This window comes from Poecile atricapillus, chromosome 11, assembly GCF_030490865.1.
Source record: "Poecile atricapillus isolate bPoeAtr1 chromosome 11, bPoeAtr1.hap1, whole genome shotgun sequence".
NCBI lineage: Eukaryota > Metazoa > Chordata > Aves > Passeriformes > Paridae > Poecile > Poecile atricapillus.
In genome coordinates this window covers 2,771,366-2,790,877 of record NC_081259.1, presented here as the reverse complement: position 1 = coordinate 2,790,877, position 19,512 = coordinate 2,771,366, and the positions used below count along the sequence as shown (strand labels likewise).

At 39.2% G+C, this 19,512-nt stretch overlaps 1 protein-coding gene across 3 annotated transcripts; it reads left to right on the top strand.

Annotated features, from left to right (window-relative positions):
- Window positions 1–412: 412 nt before the first annotated feature.
- CLPX (caseinolytic mitochondrial matrix peptidase chaperone subunit X) lies at window positions 413–19,403 on the top strand. 3 transcript variants are annotated; one of them, XM_058847033.1, is made up of 14 exons: window positions 413–570; window positions 4,126–4,286; window positions 5,439–5,556; window positions 9,866–10,020; window positions 10,824–10,983; window positions 12,153–12,194; window positions 12,673–12,849; window positions 14,006–14,170; window positions 14,478–14,566; window positions 14,887–15,051; window positions 15,677–15,976; window positions 16,110–16,202; window positions 16,434–16,540; window positions 17,579–19,403. In XM_058847033.1, exons 1-14 carry the CDS (start codon window positions 501–503, stop codon window positions 17,667–17,669), a joined length of 1,893 nt encoding a protein of 630 aa, XP_058703016.1. In that variant the 5' UTR covers window positions 413–500; the 3' UTR covers window positions 17,670–19,403. The 3 variants fall into 3 exon arrangements, with proteins under 3 accessions (XP_058703016.1, XP_058703018.1, XP_058703017.1); XM_058847035.1 differs by having other exon boundaries at window positions 16,434–16,590; XM_058847034.1 differs by lacking the exon at window positions 12,153–12,194.
- The last annotated feature ends 109 nt before the right edge of the window (window positions 19,404–19,512 follow it).

Sequence of the window (19,512 nt, the reverse complement as noted above, 5' to 3'; positions counted from 1 at the left end):
ACCCTGCTTGAAGACCACCCCACAACAGGCGGCATCATTCTATATTCGCTCCCAAAATCGCTTCAGTTTATCTGAAGCTTTCCTGCTCCTGTCTAAGCCTGATCTTTCACGAAAGGCCCTTAAAAAAAACCAAAACATTTCTGTGATCATAGGGAAATATTCCTCTTATTTTGTATTCGGGAAGAGGAAACACCTGGACAGTGTGCCTATGAGTGACCGAGCGAGTCCCGGGGCGCTGCCGGTCGCAGACTACATTTCCCGCAATGCCACGCGGCGCCCACGCAACCAATCACTGCTGGCACTACACTTCCCATGAGGCCCCGCGTGAAAGATGCGTTCACACGGGGCGCTGCGCGGCGCGGTGCCCGCTGGGATGTGCAGTCTCGTCGTGACGCGCGTTGCCGTCACGGGGGTGTTACCGGGGCGGGCGGGGCCGGACCGCCGCCAGCGAGGCCTTGTTGGCGGCGGGGGGAGCCGGCCGGGCCCGCGGCCGCTGCACCATGTCCGCCTGCCACAGCTGCGCCGCCGCCGCCCGCCTGTTCGGCTCCACGCTGCCCTCCGCTCGCAGAGGTAACCGCGCTCCGGCCGCCGGCCTTCCCGCACCGGGCCCGGCGGGGTCGGGCCCTGCGGCCCTGAGGGGAGCCGCGGCCCCGCCGTGCCCTTATCGCGCTGTGACAGTGGCGGGACACGGCGGCCTTTTCCCCTTTTTCCCTCCTTTTAACTGTTTGCTGGTGTCACCCGTGCGGTGCGAATGGGGGTAAGGGCAGCGTTACGCGGTGTGGAGTATCGGGGAATTTGCCCTCGCTATGGAGAAATGTAATGCCAGAATAGAGTTTATTTCAACAGAAGTGATGCTCAGCAGCTGTCGGACAGTGTATGTTACTCTACAGTGCGAGTAAATGTGTTTAATTGGCTTAAAAATGGCTTAATTACCTTAATTAAGTAAAAGCCTACCTTTGTGGTAGCCTAAACTTGAACTATTGCTCATAAAGACGGGCTTAGTTAGCAAAATTAATTATTTCCAACTTGGTAGAAGGACGAGACTGTGCCAGCTACTCACTGGAAGTTGAAGGCTGTGGGAGGCTGTTCCTTTTTTGGTTTTTTTTTTCCTTGTTTACCCTTTTCATGGTATTCTTGAGAGCAGACAAACCAAGTGCTGCTTTGGGGGAACGGTAGAGGACCCCCAAATTGTGCTGAAAAATCTCTCTGTTGCCACATTGGCAACAATATTTTCAATTACTCTACCCTCGGCAATAGCCTGATGAGTCAGAGATCATTTACTGCTCTTAAGAGGTGAGTTAACTCTTTGTAGGTGCCTTTACATTTATATCTCAAATATCACCTGTGCTGGTTCAGACCTGTACTTTCAAGTCTAGCCTGTCTGCCCTTATGCAACCTCTTTGAAACAATCAACTTTAAAGCAACTACTATTTGTAATTCATTACAGAATTATCTTTTTTAAAATTTGTGTGGTTTTTGGTCAGAACTAAGATTCAAAGTTATTATGGAAAAGAGCAAATGAGAATAAAATGCAGACAGAGCAATACAATTATTTATCCATCAGCTTTAAATGAAAGTTATTTAAAAATAAATGTATCTTATTGTTGTGTGTCTTTTTTATTAAATTGTGTCTTCTGCCAAGTGCTTTGTTTGCTGTTGCTGGTTGGTGCCAGCTTGAGAGAGTTCAGAGTGCACAGATCAATGTAATCAATGGTGTGTTATGTGGGACAGTTAGTTTGTCACAGTCTCCTGTCACTTTCCTGACCAATAGATGCCTCCAAGATCCCCCAGGCTCGGCCCAAAAGTCAGCATTTATTTCATCAAGTATCAATTAAAGGTTAATAAGGTGTTAAGGAGCTTTCCATCACAAATCTGAGCGGTTCCATTGCTGCCAGCGACATTAGGTGCATGTCCTTTGAATTTAGTGCTGAAAAAAACCATCACCTGAACCACCAGTTCCAGGTGTGTGTGAGCAAACCCTGCCAGCAGTTATGTATTGGAATATTTATCTGAGTCTGGATTGGTCAGTGGCAGCTGCCAGGCATTGGAATGTTGATTTCTCCTGAAAATCTCCCTCTGGGCTTATTGACACAAGGAAGTAGAGGTGATAACTTTTACTGCTTCACTGTGTAATTGTACAATGATATTTTATCCAAAAGACCCCACTCAGGCCTCACAATAAGCACATGAGGCTTTTCATGCTTAGCCACCAGCTGATGTAGCAGTAATATGGTTTTTTTTCCCCCCTGGTTTAGTCTTCACAGCTCAGTAATCAGTGCTGTGTAAGGTTTCATAGTTCATCCCATATAGTTCCCAGTACATTTTGTTTCACAAGAGCACTCTGAATTAAAATGAGGGCTGAAATGTCTGTGCTTTTTTGTTAGTGCTTCAGCCTTTTCCCACAGGCCAAATCTCCCTGTGTTACAAGGAAAGTTATGTGACTTCAGGTTTTGTTCAAGGCAGGTGAGGTGGTTGTTGTTTTATTTTAAGGGGTCATTTCTCAGTTTGTAAACCAAATCTCAGTAAAGGAACCATCTCTGAGGAATGAGCCTCCAATATAGGAAACTGCTCAGAGCAGCTATTGCATTGTAAACACTCACCAAAGCTTATTCTTTTCTGACAAGTGCACTTGGCACACAGAGTTGTCAGAGTTCTCTGCACATTCAGTTAAAAGACACAACTGCTTCTGAGAGCCAACCAGTGTTTTCAAGTTTTCTGTGATGTTTTCATAGCTTATCCTATGTAATCTAAAATGTGTTGCAGTGGCACTCAGCAGATGAATTTAAAATGGGGAAGCTCAGTGATTGTTATTCCTCCCTCACGTTTGCATCCAGAAGCAATGCCGTTAAGAGATTTTTAAAAGATTAATTTTTAGTCATGTTAAAAGTAGCTACAAGTCATCTTCAGGTTCAGGAATCTTAAGCAGCATGTAAGTTAATAAACCAGCTTCAGATCTCATTTGACACTGTCATCTTCATTGTGATTTTGCACAGCCCTGCACAAGAGTTTTCCTGGTAAATTTAGGTTCCTCTTCTTTATTTTTTCTCTTCTTGTAATAGTAACATGGTGAATTTTCAGAGTATTCTCTTTCAGCTAAGTTCCCAGTTCTTGGTTGCTGTTGTTTCTTCTTTCAGAGCAAATGAGCCATGCTTCTCTTGCCATTCTTACTTCTTATTTTTTTGAAGAGTTTTTGGATTTTCCATAGGATTGTCTCATCCCTATAACAATAAAACTATGTACTGTCAGCAGATTTGCATTTGCCATTGTTGCTGTATAGCTCTGCTGTCAGTAAGGCACAGCAAGGTCCTTATCAAAACCAGAGAGCAAGTGAGAATTTGCCACTTTAACTGCAAGAGATGAGATATGGATTCCAGGCTGTTGTTGATGTTGAAATCACAAGCACAACATATGTCGGCTCACGTCATACCGAGCCATGAAATGCAATCCTGCCGGTGTTGCAAGAGGAGGAAAAAAGGCTGTTTAGTTTCCCAATGAAGTTTTTTTTTTTTTTTGTGTTGGCAATAAGGTATTTCAGCAAAGTTAAGATTACGCCGAGTTTGCCGGTGCCGGCCCGTCGGTGAGTGCCAAATAGGACACGGCTTCTCAGTTTTCCTCAGCACAACTTTTGTTGCCAAGAGGTGCCTCATATTCCTGGAAACTAATTTTTAGTGGAGTTCCCAAGTGAAAGCCAAATCCAGACGTGCAGTCATTGAGTCTGAAACACCTGAATTTGCATAATGAAGTGACTCTTCAAAGGTTTCTCTTGGGGGGTTGAATTATTTCATAATAAAAGCTGTAAGTTGATTGTGTTTATCATTCTGAGGATCAGTTTCATAACTGGGATGTTCCCTATTTCATGCCACGATGAGACTCTCAATTGTCTGATGTTAGAGGACCTGGAATTACATTGGGGTCTTTTTTTGGAAAACCCAGGCAGCTTTTAATGATATCAACATTAAGGTGGTAAAGGTAATTTATTTAGAGTGACTGAAATGTGGATGTTCAGAGCTGATTTTGTACCTTTAAGCTCCACATAAAGTAAATCAGTTCTGAGGTTTGGTGGCAATGGAATGAAAATTGGAGTATTTTTAGTATTTAACTTTTTTTTTTTTTTTTTTTTTTTAGGTATTACTTGTGGTCGTACACGCATCCCTGTTTTAGGAAAACTTGGGACTTTTGAAACTTGTTCCCTAAAACGAATTCCTCTCAGAAACTTTTCAGAAACGCCAGCATATTTTGCTTCAAAGGATGGTGCAAGCAAGGATGGTTCTGGAGATGGAAGCAAGGTAATCTCCACAAACTGGGGGTTTCAATAGTTTCTGTAAAAAGTTCCTTAAATTTTTGTCTTTTTTTTTTTTTACTTAAAATTAATCTCAAAATTTTGGCCAACTCCAGACACTTCTAGTCCTTCAAATTGCTGCAGCTGGCAGTGAAGAAAAAATAAAATGTATTATGAATTTGTTAGGAGATAAACCTGCTGCTCCCAAGTAGACTTTTAAAGTACATTTTAAATGTTTCTGGGTTTAGAACTGATTTGTCTTAAGTAAGACAAGTCAATGAGGACAATGAGCTCACCTCTTGTTGTTATTTCTAGTCTATTTTTATCCTAGTCATTCTCTATAATTATAGTTAATAAACAGCTTCTTCAGATAAATGATTACCTGAGAATAAAACTGCTCTTTAGTCAGCAAATAACATTTTGAGAGTTCACAGGCAGTAACTCTGCCTTAGTATGGTGTGTTGTGAACCTGAGGAGCTGTCCAGGTGACACCAGTCTGTTCTGAGGGTGCAATTAAACTTTCTTTAAAAAAATAAAAAATATTTAAAAAATTAAGTTGTTTTTTTTTCTTGAAGAGGGTTGTAAGGAGAAATCAGTAGGCAAGACAGGTTTAAAAATTAAGAGCTGCCTTAGAAATGGGAAGAGACATTTTTGTTGTTTCCTAAAATATAACTTGTATTAATCAGAGTATAAAGGCATAGATACAGAATCAAGCAAAAGATGCGGCATTTCCAGACACTTTGAAATTCATGTTTTAGTATAGATTGCTACAGCTGCCAAGGAATTGAGAGGAGCTGTGGCTTCAGAAACCCTTAGAATCCATGCAGCTGAGATAATAAAATTCTCTCTAAATATTATGTGTTTTCTTGTCTGGCATTAAAACATTAAAATACACTATTAAAACACTGTTAACATAGCTTTTTGTTGTTGGGCATGTGCAAGACTGGCAGACCTGGGAAGTGCAGATGTATTTGTAAATGTAAAACACTTCCAAGTCTTTATGTTATAGTCTTCTAAGTTTCTAAAGCCTTTAAAAAAATCCTGACAATAGCTGCTTTGTTATTCAGCTAAATAATTGTTATTCCAATTATTTGATTCCATAATCAAATACTGTACCAGCTCCATTGTTTGGGGTTAATTGTCTGGAAATCTCTTTTAGAAATCTGTTGGTGAGGGTGGTGGTAAAAAGTCAAGCTCTGGAAGCTCTGGGAAAGGAGGGAACCAACTGCGCTGCCCGAAGTGTGGGGACTTGTGCACACACGTGGAGACCTTTGTGTGTAAGTTTTCCTTAAATCTTCTTTTTTTTTTTAAATAGGCACAGATGTGACTTTGTGATTTAACATAATCCTGTTAGCCTACCTAATTACATGATGTCAAAAATTTTGTTATGCTTAGTTTGGCCTTGTTGGTGTAAATATTTATTGTCTCTGTGGGTACATTTGTGTACATCCCATGATGTGTGGGAATGTGGTAGTGCAATTCACATTGTATCTGTGAATATGCATTTTTAAAATAGTTCATGACATTTTATACTAAATACCATTTTAACTACAGATACTTTCATATCTCTATTATATAAGTATGCACTTTATATGTATTGGTAATGTCTATCCTTTCTTTCCTAAATAATGAAACTTTAATCTTGCATGTACTATAACCAAAGTGCTTATCCAGCAGAGGAATTAGTATTTGACAGATGGCTTACTAGAACAGTCTTCCATGACAAAGTCAGAGCTATAATACATTCCACATAGTAGGCTGGAAAGTCCAACTAGAAAATCCAAAATGCCTGTTCTCCAGCAGCAATTGCTACTTTATTTTCCTTTTTGTTTTTTAAAGCATAATCAAAATTAATGCCATTTATTCTTTAGGTTCTATCAGACTTGAAGACATTTCATACCTTATTTCAGCACTAATGAGACCAGCCTAGAGAACAAAAACTTCTGTCAGAAAGCAAATCCCCATTGTTAGTTGGTGGGGCTCAAGGAGGAAATATCAGGTTGTAATCAGATGTGTGCACTAAGAGGCTTAAGACAAGGTCAGCAGAAACGTGTTCAGCAGTTGTTAATTTAACAATTGGCAAAAATAATGAGTGGATGTGCTGTTATTTCCTGCTACTCATATAAAGTAGTGTTTAAAATGATCAAATGTCGTGAATCACAAGACAGTTCTATAATAATAACTATATATTTCTTTATGTTAGACAAAGGATCAGTCCTCAGTTACTTTTTCCCCCAGAAACAAGGTTGTTTTTCCAGTTTGTTTGAAACTATAGGCAACAAGGTTTTCTGCAAAACCTGGCACTAGTTCATGGAACTAGAAATATGATCCTGTCTGGTGTTCAGTGTGGTCTCTCCCTGGACTAGGTGTGGTTGGGAACAGTTGAAGGATTTTTAATCTCATTTGCCTTCTTATGATTCATGAACAGGCAGAGATGTTTTTGAATCTCACTTCACTGGTGTGTTTCCCTTGGTACTGCAGTTTGTGCTTTTATCTGGAAATACCATTCAAGCATTGTCCCAGAACGATCCTTGGAAAGCAGAGATGTGATTTAGTGTTTTGTCAGTGTTGTTGGGAACACTTAAGCATGCCTGGAAACTTCTTGGGAACAGGATTTATTCATACCAACACTATGGGAGAACATGTCTTGATAAATGAGATTCAAAATTCCCAAGTAGTGAACCCACTTAAGTTGCAGCATCAGAATAACACAGGTTCTGTAAACAGCTTGGGACTGGAAACACGCTTTTTTCCAAAATTCCTGTGAATCCTGATGAAGTTTTTTCTGGACCTGTGTTATTCTGGTTTAGTCTGTTAATTTGAGCACACTGCTTTCCAGCCACTCTATAAAGCAGCTGGAAAACAGAACTACTAATTATCTTGAAATTTATTTGAAAAAACATAAACTAAGAAAAATAAATCTGTCCCATTCTGCCCAAAATGAATGGGTTGCAAGTTGTATTAAGCCTACTGTAACTTTATTTTTGTGGATAAGCCCTTGTTGCTTAGTCAGGAAAAATGATGAATTTTCTCAGTTCTGGTTTGAATTGCCAACCTGCAGAGCCTTAAATAAATATCTAAAACCAATGGAAAACATGCAATTAGCATTTGTTTCAGTTTAAATATTAGATTTTCAGTCATTTTGAGAGAAGTAAAGAAGCAAAATACTGAATAAAAGCCATGTTCATTCGAAAATTAATTGCCACTGAGTGGCAGTGTGACAGGCTGGTTTTCCAGTGGAGTTTGTTTTTGATGGAGCTTCACTTTGTATCTGCAAATCTTGCAGAAAGATTTGCTTGGCAATGATTTTCCAATTAACAATGAAGGGAAAATATGAGGCAAACAAAAAGTCATTTTGCTTTGACCTCTTTTCTCAGCAGTTCCTGTATTGTTTTGGGTTGTGAAAGTCTGTAAAGAGAGTTTGTGATCAGTGAAATAAGACTTGATCCTCCGATGTGGAGTGAAATCCAATCGCTGTAAAGCTGATTGACATAAGAAGCCTTATCTGGATGCTGCTTTTACTGTCTCCACCTGATGCCATCAGGTTACTCCATCCTCCAAACCAGCACCTCCCTGCCACTGAACATACTCAGAAGCTTCCCTGCTTTCTTTTTCCTGGTTTGGGTTTTATTTTACCTTAATGCAGTTTGATAGGAGCCCATTATCTCAACCCTACAACTCTTTTTAATTCTCTGATTGTTTCTGTTTCCTGTATGTTTTATAAAAGCCTGGCATTTCTTTTTGGCAAGGTCAGCTCACACAAACTTTAGAAATGCAGCCTCTGTGGCAACACTGTCTGATTAAAAACAACACTTGACTTGCATTTTGGCACACTGTAAATATTTGCAGACATCTTAATGACAGGGAGGTAATTTGACATGGATTTGTTGTGCTTTTATGTGTTTGCTAAAAGAACATATGAAAACATGCTAGTATTTAGGATGAGCAAAGTTTCCTGCAACTCAACTGTGTACTCATGGGTGTTTTTAGTGAAGTTTTAAAGATGCCTTATAGTACTCTTACAGCCCACTTCTTATTTTCTGGGTTTTTTTAAACCATTCATGTGGCTCTATAAAGGGAACAAGTATTCTCATGTCTATTCTATCCTAAATCAGCCTTGTATAAGGAAGGAGAACAGCCTCATGACTGTAGTCATCAAGAATATCAGAGGTGTTTTCAGTGAGCCTTGGGAGAAAGGTTGGGTTGTTTTTTTCCCTACAATATTGTTGCTAAATAATAGTTATATAAGAGGAATGGGTTAGTGCAAGTGGATTTCCATCACATTACCATGAGGCAGATAACAGTAATTTGGAAGATTGCCAGGAGAACTTTCAGGCTGTTACCCAGAATTTCTTTGAATTGAAGTTAATAAAGCTGTGTTGCTGGTAGTATTAGTTGCTACATTCTTAAAGTAATCTGTTGGTCTTGCTTATCCAGCTATAAGGTGGGATTAATGGTAAGAAAAATCCCACCCACTCCTCTTTTGCTGATGCCAGTCCTATGGGAGACAACAAGTTATAAATAAGCAACTTGTTTATTGCTAGAGGGTGTTGTTACAGTTGCTGGTGCTACGGTGTTCAAGCCATTTTCTAAAAACTTTCTTTGATTTCAGAAGTTCTGGCATTAAAATTTTCAGTGGGTTGTTTTTCTACATTTTCTGTACTTTAATTAAATACATTTACTAGTATATTTCCTTTAAATCTATCCTAGTGCTTGTGATTTGCATTTAGTACCATAGAAATAGGGCTAGAAAGGATCTATTCTGAATTACTTTTATTATTCTTCTCTACTGTCTGTTTTTATCATTTCAACTTTGCTTTACCAAAGGAAAAGAAAAGCAATGCAGGTTCTCATTTTCAGGCTTATGAAACCAACCTTTGCAGATTTCTTGAGACACAGTTCACAAAGTCAGTGGTAGGAGGGTTTAGCTTTTGGAAATTGAAAGAAATTTGTTCTAGTCTTGACAGTAAAAATAAATAAGCAGAAGATCTTGCAAGACATCAAAGTCCTGATGGTGTGTTGCATACCACAGCTGCCTCTTGTTGGGATGAGCCCTTTGGGTGACCCCCACTGTGCTCATCAGGCTTGGATGTCTCGGGCCTGATCCAGTGTTCTAAACCAGTGGGATGCAGAGAGCAGGAGCTGCCAGAGCCCTCCTGTAATGCTGTCTTTGATATTCTAGACTGCTTCCCTGCACTTTTGTCTGTGCCTAACCACAATATTTTATTTTGCTGTCAGTTTGAGAGTTAGGAACATTTCCTGCATAGCTGAAGTATTCTCATTTATTTTGTCTCAGAAGTGCAAAGTGTCCTCTCCTAAGTGTGATGCTACTGGATAAGTATCAAAAAGCATTTGTGTTTAATCCATTGTCGGGTTGCTGCCCAGCATTCCAATTTTTGGAGGGCAAATTGTGTTTCCTCTGTGTCAAATTCCATAAGCCGATAGTAGCTTTTAAATGTTCTAAGGTGAGCGAGGGAGAAGTGTTATGTAAACAGAGTGACTGGGCTGTCTTACAGGTGCTTGTCCTGTGTGATGAACTTGGACAGAAGCAATTCCTCTGACTGTTTTGTTTGACCTTTTCTGCAGCTTCCACCCGTTTTGTGAAGTGTGAAAAGTGTCACCACTTTTTTGTTGTCCTGTCAGAGGCAGACACAAAAAAGAGCATCATTAAAGAGCCCGAGTCAGCAGCAGAAGCTGTGAAATTGGCATTCCAGCAGAAGCCACCACCTCCACCGAAAAAGGTATGTTCTTAATTCCACCCAGAGTCCCCTTGTGTTGCAGCATGGAGAAATGCTTCCCTTAATCTGCATCAGGTGTGTGATGGGCTGCTGGGACAAAGCAACAAACAATAATGATGATTAGCTCAAGATTAAACCTTTGTGAGCCGTGTGCAGAGCAGCTGATAAAGGGAACAAGTAAATCCAATAAAGGTATTGGAGCTTGTTTTCCTCTGTCTCTGTGACTACATTTTCTCCTGTGACCTTGAGGCTGACCTCAGCCCTCATCAACCATAGTTACTGTTTTTTCTCACTGTGGCCTTGCATTCTGTATCCTTATTTTAGCATTTGATTTCTCAAGCAGCAAAGCCTTTTATTTGGTGTGGGTGAGAGCTGTAGCTGATTAACTTGTGGCCATGGTCCTTCTGAAGTCATTTGGTTTCCATCTGGAGATCAGTGAGGAAACCTTTTATGGTTCTCGGTTCCTGGTGGACTGCAATGGTTTCTGAACATAGCTCCTTGATAGGCCTCTTTTCAGAAAATAAGCATTCTTAAAATTTCTGTTCCTCTTAAAAATTTGGGCAGAAATGGCAATGGGCTTATGTATTAGTAGGGCAGAACTAACAGATGCAATATGAGTGTGTAAGCACCAGATTTTTTTAAAGTAAACTTATCAAGAGGAATATATTTTGTATTTTAGATGTTAGTTTCTGTTTCTCAGGTCTGTAACAATTCAGACCAAAGTCCATCTTTTGCAGAATATGCTACTTTTCCTTTTCTGCTGCAAGATGATTTAGAAGTGTTATTAAGATTAAGCTATTTTTCAGATTTACAACTACCTCGACAAATACGTTGTTGGTCAGTGTTTTGCCAAGAAGGTGCTTTCAGTTGCGGTGTATAATCATTACAAGAGAATCTACAATAATATCCCATCTAACCTGAGACAGCAAGCAGAAGTTGAGAAACAGACTTCTTTAACACCAAGAGGTTTGTATGATATTTGGTATTTTTCTGGTCAAATAAATTACCATTTTGGGGCTCTAACTTAGTCTAAGAAAGGGTTTACCCTGACATTAGATGTTCTATAGTTGAAATGATCTGTAAGAATTTGTACTAAATATAATTTCCATTGTGAACTTCTGAGATTTATTTAAATGGTAATAAGAGAGTTTATGATGCTTACCATATTAAATGCTTACCCCTTTTTACTGATACTGATTATGGGGTATTCTCCTTTAACTTTCTAAAGTGAGTCTCCTAATTTTTTCTTTCTAATCTCATTTACGACTTAATGGTAAATCTGCTGCTTAATCTGCAAGCAACAATGCAGATCAGGAAGGTGATATTTTGCATAGGTAAATTGATGAGTACTTAGATTTCTAACTTCCTTTGCTCCTGCTGGCAGCATCTGCTGGTCACTCCTGTATTGTTCCATATCTAGCAGGTGTAGATGGAGTTACTCCTGGCAGTACTTTTGCTGCTGAGTAAGTGTGTAGCTATGTTGATCTAATTTATTTTTAGAAGTGGGATTAAGTTACCATCTCTGACTCAAAGTGTACCTTGGGTGAGTTTTTTTAAGGTGTTTTGTTCTGTCTTGCAAAAGCTACCACAGAAATCTTCTTTGTTTTTTCTTGAATTAACATAAAGAAATCTTTTAAATGAGGAGGGAACATTAGTAGCACTTTTCTGGTAATGGTAAGAGAGCAGTTGTGTACCTGGCACCAGGAAGTTCCTGACCCTCCACAGGGAGATAACAGGGTCCATGCCCAGAGAGACTGACAGTAAATATTTACATATTTCAGAGTTCTGTCTTATATCAAAGCCTTACATTATAACACTCAGGGAGAGTTTAAGGAAGCCTCTTCAAAATTGTTACTGCTTTTTTTCCCTTCCATAATTTGTTTTAAAGTGAATAATCTAATTAGAGGTAATAGATTGTTGTTTTTATAAGTAGATAGCTTGCTGGCATTTTAAAAAACATGCAATTTGGGTTTTGGGTAATTTTGACAGCAATAAAAATAGCTCTTGTGGGGATTTCTTTTTAGAAATACATTCATAGTCAGTGATAAGATGTATTCAGAAGAGGGCAAGAGGTGGAGAATTTATAAGCTTTTATAAACTTACTTTTTTATGACTGTTTTCATCCTCTCTCTTAGAATTAGAAATCAGAAGACGGGAGGATGAGTACAGATTTACAAGTAAGTGAACCCTCTCCTCATGTCCTCCTCTGCAATACCTACTTTTACGACATGGAGAACAGTCTTTAGTGACTGCTAGTTTGAAATGTTGGGTGAGGTCCAGTGCTTGTACTTTTTCATCATGGAAATTAACAGCTTGGGTTTATTTCTTCTCATATGTTAACAAAAGAACTAAAATAATTACAGTTAAAATGAGTAAATTTGTAAGGACTGAAAATTTCTCTTGCTTTTTAATGTAGAGGAATACTTTTAGGTAATCGCTGTGCCATTGGAAATTCTTTTCCTAAACACCTCTGCAAAAGTATGATTGGAACTCCTGTTTGTGTAATAATTGTGCTGTATTTCTGTTGCTTTCCTCTCTGTAAGCTTCTGTACAGAGAGAAGTCCAGGTTTGCAGAAGAACCAAGCTGTTATTGTGTCTTTAAGGCAGTGACAGGCCTCCCTGGTGCTCAAACAGTGTTGTTGTTGTTCTCTTCAGAGCTCCTGCAGATTGCTGGAATCAGTCCACACGGTAATGCTTTGGGAGCATCAATGCAGCAACAAATGAACCAGCAGATACCTCAGGAAAAACGGGGAGGAGAAGTACTAGATTCACCCAATGATGACATTAAACTTGAAAAAAGTAATATATTGCTGCTTGGACCAACTGGATCAGGTATACAGCTGCATGGTTCTATAGGTGTCCTATTTTTCATGGAATTTGTTGTTAATGAGTGATTTTCCTCTTCTGTGATTATTCAGATTTGGTTTATAAAAAAACTAAACTGTGAACTTCAAATTGGGATTCCAGTGCTTTCATGCTGTGTTAACATGCAGAGCTAGTTGGCCCTAAAGAGGAACAAGCTGTAGTTGTGTAGTTTTCTTCTTTTCTTTTTTGAATGCCTATATTTACTGACTGAATAAGAGATGCCACTTTGACTAAGCTGAAATAAAATGCATTTATAGTTTCTCTGTTTTAGCTGTCAAGCTGAGGTGCTGCAGTTAGTGCTGTTTCACCTCTGGGACAGATTAGTTGCAGGGGGTTGGAAAGAGATTATTTTGTATGTTCATGAGACTTGGGAGTGTTTGTGCTGAAGTGATGGCATTTTGCAGACTTTTTGGGAGAACATTCACTAAACAATATTTTAATTCTGTTTCTTCCCAACTTCGAAGCAGGAGCAATTGGACTTTGCACTGCACCCTGAGTGTCTGCAAAGGACTACTGATTTATTTAATCTTTAAACTCTGCAAGTACATGTACTATGGTTTTTATATTGTGTGACATTTTGTGATACTGTATGAATTTCAAGCTGCCTTAAATGTGTATTATTAAACTAAAACTAGAAATACAGCCTGCCAATGTAAAAACCACTGCTTATGAAAGCTATCTCCCTTGGAAAATATGCTTGTATTAAGATGCTGGTACGATTCAGGATGTTTAATAAGAGTAATGATGATCCTGTGGCAAATCCTGGAATGGTTTGGGTTGGAGGGTACCTTAAAGCTCCTCTTGTTCCACCTCTGCCATGTGCAGGGACACCTTCCACTATCCAAGGCTGTTCCAAGCCCTGTCCAACCTGGCCTTTGACATTTCCAGGTATGGGGCAGCCACAGCTTCTCTGAGCACCCTGTGCCAGGGCCTCACCACCCTCACAGAAAAAGATTTCTTCCCAATATCTCATCTTCTTCATCCCACCTTCTTTCATTTTAAAGCCACTCCCCCTTGTCCTGTCACTACACACCCTTGTTAAAAGTCCCTGTCCAAGTACTTGGATTTGTGTGCTCTGAGAGAAATGTGTGGCAGTTCTAAGGTGCAGCTTTTCTTTTACCAGGTAAAACCTTGCTGGCTCAGACTCTGGCTAAATGCCTAGATGTCCCTTTTGCTATCTGTGATTGTACCACCTTGACTCAAGCTGGCTATGTTGGGGAAGATATTGAATCTGTCATCGCAAAACTCCTGCAAGATGCCAACTACAACGTAGAAAAAGCACAGCAAGGTAAACTTTTAATGTGTTTCAGAGACTGTTAATTTTGTTGAAGGGCTCTAAGCTTTTGAGACCACCAGTATTCCTGAAATTAATATTCTAGCAGCATGTACCCAAAGTTTAAATCAGAATAAATCTGAAAAGAGCTCAATGTGTATCTTCTAGTATTGTTTTTGTCCGTAATTGGACAAAATTACATATGTTTTTGCTGTTGGGAAGTAGAACAGACTGCTGCTCTCTCAAATCTTACTATTCTCTGTAAATTCTTGCTTCCCTTTAAAAGTAGGGTCTTCTTTAAACCTATTTTCTGTAACTGCAGGAATTGTTTTTCTGGATGAAGTAGATAAGATTGGCAGTGTTCCTGGTATCCATCAGTTACGGGACGTTGGGGGAGAAGGTGTTCAACAGGTAAATACTTCCATGGAGTGATTTTACTTCCTGACTGAACAGGACATAAGAACCTGTCATGTCGAACAGCATGGGAATGTATGGAGTCATAGTTCTTCAATTCCTTAATTATTCACCTTCAAAAGACACATCTTTCCTCTTGACTTCATTAAAAAACATAATCTCAAAAGCAGTTTGAGGCATCCTCATAATAAGAGCATAAGGGAGCAAAAAATACAAGTGTATATGTGAAAGTGAACATATCACGGTGTGCCCAAGTGAACATACATGATGCTACACGATGGAAATCTTTTATTGCTTATTTCTTCTTTCCTTCTTAGGGCTTGTTAAAATTACTTGAAGGCACAATAGTAAATGTTCCAGAGAAGAATTCTCGGAAGCTACGTGGAGAAACGGTGCAGGTTGACACAACAAACATCCTGTTTGTAGCTTCTGGTGCTTTTAATGGCCTTGACAGAATTATCAGCAGGAGGAAAAATGAAAAAGTGAGTGTATCAGACTGTATCTGGGCTGAAAAATCATCATCTTGGTTACTGTTCACAATACTGACTTTTAACGGTCTTGCTGTATTTGTAAACACACCAAATTTCTTTATTTCAGCAAATGGTGATAAAAACCATCATCATCTTAAAATACCTGGTCCTGCAGTTCACTGTTTTATAGATTAATATCTGGGGATAGGGTTGTGGCTGCAGCATTCTGACAAAATGTGTTCCCTGTCTCTACCACTGAAGGAGTGACTGAAATTGAAATTATTGTTCATGTTAATTCATGTTGCTTCCCATGTAAGGAAACTTGCCTGCATTTGCTTCACTTATGAAGTGTCACTGGTACTTGCAAAATGACCAAAACATGTTGATGACATTCTTTATTTTAAGAAAAAATAGCTCTTGTACTGATGTATTAATCCTTCACTGAAGAAATTCAATTTTATAAGAAACTGATTGTATGCAAGGGGTCTGATTTTACTCTAAGTAGTTTCTTGAACTCAAATTAGTACATAACAACATAATCAGTCACTGCAGATTTTTAATACTCACGAAAAGTTGATTTATTTACATCAAGAAAACTCAATTACAGGTCTCTAAGCAGAACATGTTTGTTTTGCAGTACCTAGGATTTGGGACACCATCTAACATGGGGAAAGGCAGAAGGGCTGCAGCAGCAGCTGATCTTGCCAATATCAGTGGAGAGTCTGACCCACAGGAAGATATTGAGGAGAAGGATCGCTTGCTGCGCCATGTGGAAGCCAGGGATCTCATCGAGTTTGGCATGATTCCAGAATTTGTGGGACGTTTGCCTGTTGTGGTTCCTCTGCACAGCCTGGATGAGAAAACCCTCGTACGGATTCTTACAGAGCCAAGGAATGCTGTGGTTCCTCAGTACCAGGCACTATTCAGCATGGATAAGGTTTGAGTTTTTATCTGTTGACTCTTTGGTGTTCATGTTTATAAATACTGTGTTGTTTTTGGTAATGCTTGTACTCAACATGCTGAGTTATAAATGAAATTATGAACTGAACTTCCCATTTTTCTCTGTGTAGTGTGAATTAAATGTAACTGAAGATGCGTTGAAGGCTATAGCCAGACTGGCCCTGGACAGAAAAACTGGTGCCAGAGGTCTTCGATCTATAATGGTGAGTGAATGAAGTCTTATAAACAATAAATGAAGCTTCCTGGATTTGTGTGTATGGACCTAATTGTGACCATTTCCAGTGAAAACCACACTTAGTTCTGGCCCTTACATGGATACAGTAAGTCTTTCTAAAGCTGTGAGTATTCAGAGTTCTTCCAAGGAGACTCTCTAGCTCTCTCTGTTTATGTGAAGGAAAGCATACAGAAATATTTTCCCCTCTATTTTCCTGTAGGAAAAGCTGCTGCTGGAGCCCATGTTTGAAGTGCCCAATTCTGACATCGTATGTGTGGAAGTTGACAAAGATGTTGTAGAAGGCAAAAAAGAGCCAGGATACATTAGGTAAAACCGTAACAGAAGTAGCAGAACAGACCAGTAATACAACTAGACAGGTATTCTGATGGAATAAACACAAATCCATGCACACAACCTAAAAAAGATTCAATGCTCTGTATATTGTACACACTGAATTAGTGCCTGTTCTGTTCTAGAGACTTTGGAGTTGTGTTGCTTTAGTTTTTAAGCAGAAATTTTAAAATAAATATATATGAAGTTATTTTTGTGTGTGTATACCTATAGAAATGGAAGTAAATTTTAAGCTAACAGTAAAAATTTGAAATTCCATTGACTGTACTGAAATTTCTGAAATGAAACTTCTTCTTTCTTCCTACTTTTTATCACTGATATGGGGTTTTTTATACAAGCTCCAGGCTGCAACAGTTTTCTACATTACTCTTGCAGCAGTGGAGAGCCACAAGGGCAGATCTATTGATTTGCTGAACTCTTCCTGAAATAATCAATTTACTGTTGTGAAGTGTATGGTAATGATGTGGAATGTTGAAAACACTGAACAAATCTGTATTACAAAAAAAATCCAACAATTTCAATGAATGAAGGATGGAATTGAGAGAATGGGTCAGGTTAAAACTGGTTAAAAAATTAGTTCCCAGATTTCAGGTCTGAAATTTAGGAACTGTGTCTTGGTTTTTATCACTGACGATGTTGTTTTAGTGGCTTTCTCCACTAAGGTGCATTTACTTATTTCAGCACCTTGTCTGAGCTGAAGCTTGGCTCAGCCTTGTGTTGTTGGAGGGAGTGCAAAGCATTACACTGATGGTTGCTTGAAGTGATTTTGTATAGCACCAGAAATATTATGGATTGAATCAAACAACTTACTGAAAATCAGAAGGCTAATTGAATTCAGTTAATGAGCCTGTGTGCTGGTGGCACTGCCAATGTGCACAGCAGCATTTCCAGATCAGAAGGTCAGAACTTCTGTCACGGGGCACTGTGCATGTGACGTGTTTTGTCAGAAACTCTGGGAAGTGTCTGTTTTTTCCCTCTGTGTCTAAGGTACCTGATCATTCCTTTCCATCCTAGGGCTCCCACCAAGGATTCATCGGAAGAGGAGTATGACTCAGGAGTGGAGGAGGAAGGCTGGCCTCGACAGGCAGATGCTGCAAACCATTAAACACTGTCAGAACTCTCACCTGCAGAAAGCTCACTCGGTTCTTTCCTTACGATTGCCTCTGGCTCCAGCCTGATCCTAAAGGCACCGGATCTGTCTTGGATACGACTCGTGATGAGGAACTCCATTAGCTAAATCAGATCGTGTGTTTTATTGCAGCATCACTTTGATTTTGATGGACAGAGTGTGGACTGGGATGACATAATGTTCAAATATGAATTGTATATTACACTTGTTCAATTAAAATGTATAGCAAATGCAGCAGCACCTGCACTGCCCTTGCCAGAAACTGAACCAGCAGTGCAGGTGCTGCCAATAGTTAGATTTAACAATAATGTTACTCTACAAATGGGAAATCAAAATTAATAATTAGTAGAGGGTGAGTAAACTATCTTAGCTCCTGGTACGGCTCACAGGGGGTTTTGTTCAGGTCAGTGTTAAGAGTCCTGCTGGTGTGTGAAACCCAGTGGGTGCTGGAGTGATTTGTTACATTGGTGGGGGAGGAAACCCTTTTGGAAAAACTGGGACACGCTTTGTGACACTGCTGGGAGATTCTGCTAAAATGTGACACTGGTTTGTTACGGTAATTTGAATATCAAATTCTATCCTTCACGTCTCCATTGGGAGCTTTAGACACCTTGGATAATGTGAAAGAAGGTGAAGTCAGTCATTTGCTGGTTTTCCAGAGGGGTAAACAAGATTCCTAGTAAGCAGTAAAACCATCTAAATTTGGATGAGAAGTCGTCATAAATTTTTAAATATTAATGTTCTAATATAATACATTTTGTTTAACATATTGGAACTATCATGCATCAATTTTTTGGTGCCAGGTATTTGCCCAACCTATCTTATAATGGTAAGAGATGAAAGAAGTAAATGTATAATATTTTTGCTGTAATCAGTAGTGATTGTTCACATGACAGTGCTTTTTAAGTTATATTCTCAAATGCTAGTATTGCATCTTGTGGGTTTGTCTTTGGTTTTTAGTCTCACAGCAAGCAATCCTCCCTCTTATGTTTCCACCAAAATTAATTCAATCCTTTAGGAAAGTGTAAAAACACTAAAGGACCTGTATGTTTTTGATTTGTTTCAGGAATTAAAAGTGTCGCTTACAGCTTTGTTTTGTCCTTCAGTGAAAATGTGGACTTGAGTTTCCCTAAAACTTTAATTCATACTATTTAAATAAAACTTTCATCCTTCTTTTTAGTCTAGTGGATGTTTTAGGACAGGAAAGGATACTGAAAATCTATTGACCCTATTTTTGTCATTAATTTTTGTCATGTAAATTTTATGTAATACTTGTGTTCTTCCCTAGCAGCAGTGACATGCAGTTGTAGCCAGGTACAACAGATACTTTCCGTGGGATTTCACTTTTTTTTCAGGTTAAATTACCCACTAATGGTTCAGAAAAAGCTGCATTTGGAGTTGAAGATATTTCTAGAAGCTTGGGCCCCTCGAAATGGGAATCTGTGGTGAACTATCTGTAACTGCATCCTCACTTTCCTTTTTGTAGAGTGAAAACATGTAACAGCTTTTAATTCTGAGTCCTTTAATTCAAATCCTTTTTTAAACAGATAGAAAAAACCACCACATTTTAGGTGAAACTGTTCAACAACTTAGTTTTGAAAGTTGTTTGGAATTCTGTAACCAAGAACTGTTTTTAAGGAAACAAAAATGCCGTGTAACTACAGTTTGTACTTCACCTCTGGCGTTTGAATAAAAGCGAATATTGAAGCAGCGGAGAGTTGTCATCCCTAACGCCATCCCCACATATTTTAAGTTTTAGGAACTTCATTTTTCAACTGGAGCGAGAGGCGGGCGGGGCGGGTCCTCCCGGCCGCCAGGC